This window comes from Oncorhynchus masou, chromosome 1 (assembly GCF_036934945.1).
Source record: "Oncorhynchus masou masou isolate Uvic2021 chromosome 1, UVic_Omas_1.1, whole genome shotgun sequence".
Taxonomy (NCBI): Eukaryota; Metazoa; Chordata; class Actinopteri; order Salmoniformes; family Salmonidae; genus Oncorhynchus; species Oncorhynchus masou.
In genome coordinates, this window is record NC_088212.1 from 29,249,403 (window position 1) to 29,261,955 (window position 12,553).

At 40.3% G+C, this 12,553-nt stretch overlaps 1 protein-coding gene across 1 annotated transcript in view; it reads right to left on the reverse strand.

Annotated features, from left to right (window-relative positions):
- LOC135541451 (bone morphogenetic protein 1-like) overlaps positions 1-8,851 on the reverse strand; it is a 56,096-nt gene extending 47,245 nt beyond the window's left edge. Inside the window, exon 1 of the mRNA XM_064967714.1 lies at positions 8,557-8,851. Within this exon, the coding sequence (XP_064823786.1) occupies positions 8,557-8,701 (145 nt within the window). The 5' untranslated portion in view covers positions 8,702-8,851. The remainder of the gene's footprint in view (positions 1-8,556) is intronic.
- Between the last annotated feature and the right edge of the window lie 3,702 nt (positions 8,852-12,553).

Here is a 12,553-nt window from a genome sequence, read left to right on the forward strand (position 1 = left end):
GTATTGCAAAACACCACTTTTATTATGTTCTGCCTCTGGTCATTCCCATGTAAAAGGACCCACGAGCACCAACATGTGAGGTTCATAGGAGCATGTCAAATTGGGTGTCAAATGAAAGCTAAGATATATATATATATATATTTTATATGAAGTTGAAAGTTTACATACACCTTAGCCAAATGCATTTCAACTCGGTTTTTCACAATTCCTGACATTTAATCCTAGGTCAGTTAGGATCACCACTTAATGTTAAGAATGTGAAATGTCAGAATAATAGTAGAGAATGAATTATTTCAGCTTTAATTTCTTTCATCACATTCCCAGTGGCTCAGAAGTTCACATTCACTCAATTAGTATTTGGTAGCATTGCATTTAAATTGTTTAACGTTGGTCAAACGTTTCAAGTAGCCTTCCACAAGCATCCACAATAAGTTGGGTGAATTTTGGCCCATTTCTCCTGACAGAGCTGGTGTAACTGAGTCAGATTTGTAGGCTTCCTTGCTCGCACACGATATTTCAGTTCTGCCCACACATTTTCGATAGTATTGAGGTCAGGGCTTTGTGATGGCCACTCCAATACCTTGACTTTGCTGTCCATAAGCCATTTTGCCAAAACTTTGGAAGTATGCTTGGTGTTTATGCTTGCGTACTATTGTTTGTACAGATTGTTTGTACAGATGAACGTGGTACCTTCAGGCGTTTGGAAATTGCTTCAAGGATAAACCAGACTTGTGGAGGTCTACAATTATTTTTTGAGGTCTTGGCAGATTTCTTTTGATTTTCCCATGATGTCAAGCAAAGAGGCACTGAGTTTGAAGGTTGGCCTTGAAATACATACACAGGTACACCTCCAATTGACTCAAATTATGTCAATTAGCCTATCAGAAGCTTCTAAAGCCTTGACATAATTTTCTGGAATTTTCCAAGCTGTTTAAAGGCACAGTCAACTTAATGTATGTAAACTTTGGATCCACTGGAATTGTGATAGTGAATTATAAGTGAAATAAACAATTGTAAACAATTGTTGTAAAAATGACTTGTGTCATGCAAAGTCAATGTCCTAACTGACTTGTCAAAACTATAGTTTCTTATAACAAGAAATTTGTGGAGTGGTTGAAAAACTAGTTTTAATGACTCCAACCTATGTGTATGTAGACTTCAACTGTATGTATGTATGTATATATATATATTTTTTTAAATTAAGGCATATATAAATTTACACAATGTTGAACTAAAATCAATATTTAGATTAGGATAATTTTTTCTGCCTTCTGTAAATTTAAGAAACATTGCCTTATGTTTTGAAATTCATATCTTTAAGATATTTTCTAATTTCTCTTTCCCATATGAGGAGGGAGGATAATGAAAGTTCACAGAAGAAACAAGTAAAGGTGGATCAGTTAGTTTGTGTTTTCACTGATATACATTTTGTTTATGAATTATTAAGTGATTAAAACTCTAGTCTGGAACCCTCTCCCCATCTCTTTCCTTCTACCTCATCCCCATATTATTACTTACCCTCTTGCTCTTTTGCACCCCAGTATCTCTACTTGCACATCATCATCTGCACATCTATCACTCCAGTGTTAATGCTAAATTGTAATTATTTTCACCTCTAGGGCCTATTTATTGCCTACCTCCCTACATTTGCACACACTATACATAGATTGTGTTATTGACTGTACGTTCGTTTATGTGTAACTCTGTTGTTGATGTTGTCGCACTGCTTTGCTTGATCTTGGCCAGGTCGCAGTTGTAAATGAGAACTTTTTCTCAACTGGCCTTCCTGGTTAAATAAAGGTTAAATAAAATAATAAAATAAAAATGAACGCGACCTCTCCCGACTCTTAATGACACCTACCCATGAGCCCCATCTCTTTCCTATGTAATTCTATAACCAGCATCCTCCACCAAAGCAGAACCAATCATAGATGGCTATGCTTGGACAGCACAGTACAGTAAAGAAAACTAAAAGTAGAGTTTATTACAATACAGTTGAGCACACTAGAGTTGAGTACACTATAATGTGCTGTACTGAATCCTATTTAGGATACATCACCATGAAGAGAATGACATGCAACAAATCCATAATGATGCATTTCTGTGTAGTATTGATCAGGGACCCATAAATCCACTTCACTTACTGTAGTTCAATAACCAAAATATATATATATGTTTAAACGCAAGGTGTCATGTCATAGCTGACACCCAATCATTTCTGCAGACATCTTTGAAACTTAATTCGGAGCAGATATTTAAAAGTTTTGGAAAACGTGGTCACATAAAAAAAAACAGAGGGAGATATTACCGAAATTCTGTCCCAAATCTGCATCTGCACAGCTCTTCCAGTAAATGTGTTTTTGACAAATGTTCATTGTACATTTTTAAAAGTAGTCCTTTATCATAGAGTTCTATGGTTTGTTAAACTTTGAAATCATTGGTTTTGGTTTGGCATACACTGTAAGTGAATAATCTTAGTCTCAGCGCAATTCCGTTATCGTGGAATTGCCCAAATAGAGTGGCTGGGATCATGCTCAACCCAGCTTCTTCTCAGTAGAAAAACAGGACAAAGAATCCAGGCCACTGGGCTGAGGATAAATGAAGACAGAGGAGGAGAAGTAGGAGGAGGACTGAACTAACAGGGACATGAAGGACTTTACACATACTCTTCATCTGCATGGTGCTGTCAAGCGAGAACGAGACAGACACAAGCGCCAAACAATTTAAGTACCAGGAGACATGTCTCTTGTCTGTACCCTAAATGCCTTCAGCAGATGGGGAAAATAATCTCTAGAAATTCACCAAAGACACTTTGGGAGACAGTGAATTCACAGCACATTGTTTATTACGATGACAACTGAGATATGCTCTTCCACACAAAATATATATGCCTATTCTGTTCTGAATGTTATCATATTTGTAGAAATAAACTAGCCAGAGGATGGTGTAATCAGATCTTGATGTAATCAGAATATATTGATTGGATTTAATTAGGCTACACATCTTGCCTGGGTTATAAATGAAGGACCCCTACAACCATAGCCAAAGTTTGGGGGGCGGGGGTAGTGCAGCTCAGCTAAACCTAGGGTATGGCAAAGCGGGGTGTGTTGAAATACACCCGCCAGTTGAAGCTCATTTGCTGTACTTATACACAATTTTAAAACAATATAATGCTATTTGGAGAACAGCAAAAAAATAATGTCTCCGACATTATCACGTCAATATTAGGTTTAAATGTCTGTGAAATGGTGTGTACAATGCACTACTCAACCTCATACATATGCTCCACAGACTGGGGAACAGCGCAACATGAAGAAATAGATGAATAATACACGCTATCAAGGCCGACATTGACACTATGCCAGAAAAATCCTGCACATGCATACATAAAAGGAATACTTGTCCATCATACTTTGGCCTACAATTGATAAGGCCAAAGACAAACAACTCGACCAGGGAATTATGAAAAACCTACACATTAAGGCAGTGTTCGTGATTCAGCACCGCTGAATGGACAGTGCCTCGGTACAGGTAGGCATAGTGGAGCTCCGTGGGGTGTGGCTGAATGGACAGCGTCTCTGTCTATTAGCCAGGTAGAATTAGGCTATTCAATTTGTGGGCAGTTAGACATTTCCTGGGCAGAGTTGAGTAGCCTACAATGCTTATATGAAAATCATAACTGGCACGCAGATCTTTAGAAATTGTAGGATCAATTGTAAATTGTCACTCATATGAAAAAGATTGCAGACCCCCTGCTATATGAAGTCACCCTTGTGGAACGGTGCATACAGTGTACTATGACAGTGTCATTGTCTGGTGCGCTTATCACCATTCCTTCTAATGTCTGTACCTAGCTCATTTTATTGTATTTGCCTGTCTGCATTAATCGCCAGGGGAGGGAAACATCTGGGTGCTCAATATACACAAAAATAGCCCTACATCCACACTATAGCTGAATAATTAGCAATATTTAATGACGTTTTTCCAGCAAGAATGATCTGTTAATTCAGGAAGATGGACAAGCAAGAGCGAGAGGTGGAAATGGATTACAGCAGAGGCAGGTAGGCTTCAGGTAGGGATGCAGGCAGAGGATGATGATGTACAGAAGTTTACATACACCTTAGCCAAATATATTTAACCCCAGTTTTCACAATCCCTGACGTTTAATCCAAGTAAAAATTCCCTGTTTTAGGTAAATTAGGATCACCGCTTTATTTTAAGAATGTGAAATGTCAGAATAATAGTAGAGTGATTTATTTCAGCTTTTATTTCTTTCATATTCCCAGTGGGTCAGAAGTTTACATACACTCAATTAGTATTTGGTAGCATTGCCTTTAAATTGTTGAACTTGGGTCAAACATTTTGGGTAGCCTTCCACAAGCTTCCCACAATAAGTTGGGTGAATTTTGGCCCATTCCTCCTGACAGAGCTGGTGTAACTGAGTCAGGTGTGTAGGCCTCCTTGCACGCACACGCTTTTTCAGTTCTGCCAACACATTTTCTATAGGATTGAGGTCAGGGCTTTTTGATGGCCACTCAAATACTGTGACTTTGTTATCCTTAAGCCATTTTGCCACAACTTTGGAAGTATGCTTGGGGTCACTGTCCATTTGGAAGACCCATTTGCAACCAAGCATAAACTTCCTGACTGATGTCTTGAGATGTTGCTTCAATATATCCACATAATTTTCCATCCTCATGATGCCATCTATTTTGTGAAGTGCACCAGTCCCTCCCTCCTGCAGCAAAGCAGACATGCTGCTGCCACCCCTATGCTTCACGGTAGGGATGGTGTTCTTTGGCTTGCAAGCCTCCCTTTTTTACTTCTTAACATAACGATGTTAATTATGGCCAAGCAGTTCTATTTTTATTTCATCAGACCAGAGGACATTTCTCCAAAAAGTACGATCTTTGTCCCCATGTGCAGTTGCAAACCGTAGTCTGGCTTTTTTATGGCGGTTTTGGAGCAGTGGCTTCTTCCTTGCTGAGTGGCCTTTCAAGTTATGTCGTTATAGGACTCGTTTTACTGTGGATATAGATACTTTTGTACATCATTTTCTGGAATTTTCCAAGCGGTTTAAAGGCACAGTCAACTTAGTGTATGTAAACTTCTGACCCACTGGAATTGTGATACAGTGATTTATAAGTGAAATAATGTCTGTAAAACAAGGCATGTATTTTTGGAAAATGCTCTTATTCAGTTGTTTATTTTCATACCTATAGGCCTACATGAAAGCAAAATTGCACTAGCCTGCTGGGTGAAAAAATGAAAATAATAAATTAGGCTTACAGCTATCACAACCTATATTTTAATAGCAATAAAACAGCTTTTGGTTTCAAAAAAGGAGGACTCCCATCCTCCTAATGAAAATGAACCTCTGGCTATCAGATTACAACAAGGCTTAGAAGACCAAGTTCAAATGCCAACATCAAATTCAAAGCAATCAGTGTAACCGATGTGAAATGGCTAGCTAGTTAGCAGTGGTGCGCGCTAATAGCGTATCAATCGGCGACGTCACTCGCTTTGAAACCTTGAAGTAGTGGTTCCACTTGCTCTGCAAGGGCCGCAGCTTTTGTGGAGCGATGGGTAATGATGCTTCGTGGGTGTCAGTTGTTGATGTGTGCAGAGGGTCCCTGGTTCGAGCCCGGGGCGAGGGGACGGACTAAAGTTATACTGTTACATTGATGCTGTTGACCCGGATGACTGGTTGCTGCGGAAAAGGAGGAGGTCAAATGAGGGGTGAGTGTAACCGATGTGAAATGGCTAGCTAGTTAGCGGTGGTGTGCGCTAATAGTGTTTCAATCGGTGACGTCACTTGCTCTGAGACCTTGAAGTAGTGGTTCCCCAAGGGCCATGGCTTTTGTGGAGCGACGGGTAACGATGCTTCGTGGGTGTCAGTTGTCTGTGTGCAGAGGGTCCCTGGTTCGCACCCGGGTAGGGGCGAGGGGACGGACTAAAGCTATACTGTTACATCAGCACACTGTCTAAACAGCTTATCGGCAAAGGAAATGGCACTGTCTCTGCCCTCTGCTTTCTAAAAGTGACAGAAAAAGGCGCACAGGCTGCTCTCCAATGCTCTGCATGGTCCTAAAGCCAGCCTTTACAGGTAAACAGCCATTGCAATTTTAAATCAGGATTGGAATGATTTTAGTCTACGTTTCTTGTTGTTGCCTCTGCTGGAGGGGGGTGCTGAGATTTTCCGGCACGCTAGAGACGGCTATATCGAATCGCTAATGCAGAATTGGTTAAGGCACAGTGCATAATATTGTTTTCTTTTTATTCAGATTTTTTAGGGGGTGCTGCAGCACCCTCAGCACCCCTACTTCCCGCGGCTATGCCTACAACCTAGGCTATGGGAGAATATCCATATGATAAGAGAAATACCACGTAAACAAACAACAGCCAAGATATATACACAGTACCAGTCAAAGGTTTGGACACACCTACTCATTCAAGAGTTATCGTTGATTTTTACTATTTTCTACATTGTAGAATAGAAGTGAAGACTTCCCAACTATGAAATAAACATATGGAGTCATGTAGTGACCAAAAGAAGTGTTACATCAAAAAAATGGCATTTTATACATTCTTCAAAGTAGCCACCCTTTGAACTTGACAGCTTTGCAAACTCTTGGCATTCTCTCAACCAGCTTCACCTGGAATGCATTTCCAACAGTCTTGAAGGAGTTCCCACATATGGTGAGCACTTGTTTGCTGCTTTTTAAAATAATATATACAGTTGAATTCGGAAGTTTGTATAGACTAAGGTTGGAGTCATTAAAACTTGTTTTTCAACCACTCCACAAATTTCTTGGAAGCAAACTATAGTTTTGTTAAGTCGGTTAGGACATCTACTGTGTGCATGACACAAGGAATATTTCCAACAATTGTTTACAGGCAGATTATTTCACTGTATCACAATTCCAGTGGGTCAGAAGTTTACATACACTAAGTTGACTGTGCCTTCAAAAAGCTTGGAAAATTCCAGAAAATTATATCATGGCTTTAGAAGCTTCTGATAGGCTAATTGACATAATTTGAGTCAATTGGAGGTGTACCTGAGGATGTATTTCAAGGTCTACCTTCAAACTCAGTGCCTCTTTACTTGACATCATGGGAAAATCAAAAGAAATCAGCCAAGACCTCAGGAAAAAAATTGTAGACCTCCACAAGTCTGGTTCATCCTTGGGAGAAGAGCTGCCTCGGTCAACTGTAAGTGCTGTTATTGTGAAGTGGAAACATCTAGGAGCAACAACGGCTCAGCCACGAAGTGGTTGGCTACACAAGCTCACGGAATGGGACCGCCGAGTGCTGAAACGCAAAAACATCCTCTGTCTCGGTTACAACACAAACAACAGTTCCAAACGGTCTATGGAAGCAACGTCACCACAAGAACTGCTCATCGGGAGCTTCATGAAATGGGTTTCCATGGCCGAGCAGGTTCACACAAGCCAAAGGTCACTATGTGCAATGCCACGCGTTGGCTGTAAAGCTGGCAGCCATTAGATTCATGAGCAGTGGAAACGCGTTCTCTGGAGTGATGAATCACACTTCAGCATCTGGCAGTCCGATGGACAAATCTGTGTTTGCCAGAAGAACGCTACCTGCCTTAATGCATAGTGCCAACTGTAAAGTTTGGTGGTGGAGGAGGAATAATGGTGTGGGCCTGTTTTTCATGCTAGTGTCCACATATTTTTGGTCATGTAGTGTATATTTTGAAGATCACATAGGCTCCCAATTAATGTAAACAGAATTGGGATTTAGAGTGGTCAGAACTGGAGATCATACATGAGGATAAAATAGACCAGGTGTGGACTACATTACAGCACCCCTCCAGCTGCTTGTTTTCAGTGGTCACATGAACAGCCGGTGAAGTATTAAATGCACGTCATTTTGCGCAATGACAAAACCAAGTGGGTAACACTGGAGCCTCATAACATACTAAAATGCAGCGTTCTTCTTCACGATCAAGGCCTACTTAATAAGTGAACGTAAGATCGGTAGAAAGGATTATAATAGTTTCAACTGACAGTTCAATAGGTGGTTATTTAGTGCTCTCCAATGGATCTTTATTCTTCCAAGTTAGGCTATAACTCCTTAAAATCTCTTTAAATAGGCTATTCTAAAAATGCCATTTTTTTTAACTACACAGAAAGAATACATCAAAAACTTTCTATAAAGACATGACACAACTTTTAAACTAATAACATGTTTGCATTATGTTCCAGTAAAAAGTCAAAACTTTTTTTTCTTCCATGCCTTTAACATTATATCCTGAGAAATGACATTGTCCTTATTTTATTTCAACGAGTGCCAGCTTTCCACCACTAGCTATGTCAACAGTATGTTATGTTCAACGCGTGAATCAGCTAAACTATGACAATAGGTCAAAAATAAAGAAATATAAAATATCCTTATATCTTTTAACTCTCAATTCACCGCTGTCATCTCCAAATGCATTTCCTTCACTGACCACAAGCTTCCAGACACACAAAAGCATTTCGTGGCATGTTTGAGGTCCACATAAACGAGGTAAATAGCGTTCCAAAACCTTACCAGCTTTACAGGGATCCTTATAGTCGATAACATCTGAAGTGGCAGTAGGCTCCACATAGTAGCTTGTGTCTATTGCTTCTAAATCGATCGCAGATATCATGCAAAGGCAGGGTAGAAGAAACAAACATCTCGTTGTGAGATCCATGATTCGTGAGTGGGGGGTAGGTTACAGCGAAAGACGAAAAATAAGAGATAAAGAAAAAGGGACAGAAGGAGAGAGAGAAAATGGGAGGTTTTGGGGAAATTAGATCTCTCCGGAGGGCGGGTTTAAAATCAGAGCTCAGCCTCTCCACAAAGTCTTGATTATGGGGCAGTGATTCGCTCCCTCGTCGTGCTCCAGGCTCGTGCATTTGCCTGCAAACTTCGGTGATCGTGGCACATCATCACGTTGGGATCTATGGAGAGGAGCCACAGCGATGGGGCCCCGTGCCTACTCGTCTGTAAAATAGTTATTTATCTTAGTCTTTAATGAATTATAATCCCTAAATTTAACAAACATGATTGAATTGTGTAAACACATTTCATTTCAACAGCACAAGATCGGAATGTGCATGGTCAATACTGGAAAATTAAGAGCAACCAGTCTTATGTTTTTGTGTCCCATGTGTTCCTGTGCATATGAGAAATAAACTTGACTTGATTTGTGTAATTTGAAAGTAAGTAAAACGAAAACCTATCATTACAAAGTTACAAATAACATGTTGTGTTTCATCATCCCAAATGATCACACCCCTCTGCTCCCATAGTCGACATAAAGGCCAATGGAGATGGATTGACACACACACGTGCTTGCACACACACACACTTTTATTCTTGGCTGGAATTGCCATCACTATTCTACTCAGGTGATTTATAAGTCACACAGTTCATCATGTATTTTGTCTGGTTGTAAAGAAACATTAAGCTGTTTATCAGACAGGCTTCCCCCTACCCCAGACACAAGGCAGAACCCTTCCATAGATGTGACTAAGATACCACGGCCTTATTATCACTTGATGAAATCTATAAATCAGATATCAAACTAACTATGCAATCAGAGACAAAAGGAAATATTAATTTAGAAAAATAAAAAGGGAGCTATAACTCATACTGTGTATCATTAAGAACCAGAGTTAAAACAGTAATGGTTTTTACTGAGTTGAGCACCACCTGTTGCCAACACATGGAATTATCATATTTTACTTGCAAAGAAAAACACAATTTATTTGTATTCTAAAAGTAAACACGAAGGATGACAAAGATTGATTATTTCATTATTAACTGAATATAAATCGACAGCAAACATGTAAAAGATCAAACATAGGCCATTCCTACCTGTTCCTCTGATCATGATACTGCATAAAATGATCAATTGTGCAAACTCAATGTAGACAATTCAAAGTTTGCAAAAACATGTAGATCAGTCTGCAAAGACAGTTGAGTTAGCGTTTGATTTGTCATTGCTGAGTTAGCATTTGATTTGTCAGGTGTCTCATCCCAGTGATTTAGGAGGGAACAGGATGGAGCTGTGTTGTCTAAATACAAGTGGCATTTTGACACAAAGATCCTGATCAAATGTGGCCTGAATCATTTCTCAGTAAGTGGGGGTCTCACTCAGTAAGCGTGGGAAGCAACCAAGCAAATTTGTCAGTTTTGGAGATGTAAAATACACTACATGGCCAAAAGTATGTGGAAACCCCTTTCAAATTAATGGATTCGGCTATTTTAGCCACACCCGTCGCTGGCAGGTGTTTAAAATCGAGCACACAGACATGCAATCTCCATAGACAATCATTGGCAGTAGAATGGCCCGTACTGAAGAGCTGACTTTCAATATGGCACCATCATAGGATGCCCTGATAGAGCTTCCCTGGTCAACTGTAAGTGATTTTATTGTGAAGTGGAAATGTCTAGAAGCAACAACGGCTCAGACGCGAAGTGGTAGGCCGCACAAGCTCATAGAACTGGACCGCCGAGTGCTGAAGAGCATACAAATCGTCTGTCCTCGGTTGCAACACTCACTAAAAAATCTAATCAAATGTTAATTGATCACATACACGTTTAGCAGATGTTATTGCGGGTGTAGCGAAATGCTTGTGTTCCTAGCTCCAACAGTGCAGTAGTATCTATCTAACAATTCAAAACAATACACAAATCTAAAACCGAGTTCCAAACTGCCTCTGGAAGCAACGTCAGCACAAGAACTGTTCATCAGGAGCTTCATGAAATGGGTTTCTATGGCCAAGCAGCTGCACACAAGCCTAAGATCACCATGCACAATGCTAAGTATTGGCTGGAGTGGTATAAAGCGCACAGTCATTGGACTCTGGAGCAGTGAAAACATGTTCTCTGGGAATAATGAATCATACTTCACCATCTGGCAGTCCGACGGACGAATCTGTGTATGGCGGATGCCAGGAGGATGCTATCTGCCCAAATGCATAGTGACAACTGTAAAGTTTGGTGGAGGAATAATGGTCAGGGGCTGTTTTTCATGGTTCGGGCTAGGCCCCTTAGTTCCAGTGAAGGGAAATCTTAACGATACAGCATACAATGACATTCTAGAAGATTCTGTGCTTCCGACTTTGTGGCAAAAGTTTGGGGAAGGCCCTCTCCTGTTTCAGCATTACAATGCCTCCATGCACAAAGTGAGGTCCATACAGAAATGGTTGGTCGAGATCGGTGTGGAAGAACTTGACTGGTCTGCACAGAGCCCTGATCTCAACCCCATTGAACACCTTTGGGATGAATTGGAACGTCGACTGCGAGCCAGGCCTAATTGCCAAACATCAGTGCACAACCTCACTAATGCTCTTGTGGCTGAATGGAAACAAGTTCCCCCAGCAATGTTCTGACATCTAGTGGAAAGCCTTCCCAGAAGAGTGGAGGCTGTTGTAGCAGCAAAGTGGGGACCAACTCCATATTAATGCCCATGATTTTGGAATGGGATGTTCGACGATCAGGTGTCCACATACAAAGCTTAATGTAGAAAGTGTGTTTGAGACAAACACTTGCAGCCCACATTAAAAATCACTCATGTGGCATTGTGGTAGGAGTGAAACATGGATTGCCTGAAGGAATACATATGACCATGAACTGTGGGGAAGTTAGTCCAACAGCAGTTTCTGGCTATCTTCAGGACTGGCTTACTTATCCCGTTTATCACAGACAAAGCTGGGCTTATATAAGAGCTAAAACATACTCTTTCCTCTATATTGTCTGACTGTTACCCATGTGTGTAATGAAGACACAGTGCAGAAGAATAACGTATGAAGATAATGATGTGCTTGTTCAATGCTTCACTACTTGCCAATGATGAGCTATTCAAACTTACATGAAAAGCTCAAAATGATGGTGAACCTCTGTGATAACAATCACGTCCTCTCACCTTGCTTTGTTCCATTTAAAAGTAAAATGTTTGTGATCTGTAAATACACATTTACAACACAGGAGTAGTCCACCTATTAATAAATGCGAACAATGTCCCACACATTATATTTTTGAAACATCTTGCCAGGCCAAAAAGCTTTATATAATTCCTCCCATGAGATAGAAGTCAAATTATAAATTAATTGACCCAACTGGAGTCAAACAAAGTTACAGAACAAAGCATACAGAAAATAATTGTTAGGGCTATCCTTTTCAACGATGCTGAGGATTACAAAATGTGACAAAATACCTTCAATAATGTAAGCCCTCAACTCTCAACATATGGCAGTTGGGTTGATGGAAAGTGCCCGTAGCAGACTCATCCACTACACAGCTAGTCATCTCAAACCATGGGGAATGAATCCTTTACGTAATGCAGTGTTCCTCTGCTGCATTGGGGTGGGAGTAGACGTAAGGGCAGGGGGTACATAAACTTACTCGTATCTACATATCTGAATAGTCAGATCATAGCCCCATTCAGGATGATGGCATCACATTTGGCATCTGGCATGATTCAGTCATCACGATCATCATTAGGTCATCACTGAAAAAGAGGATATAAAGTGTACAAAACATTAAGAACACCTGC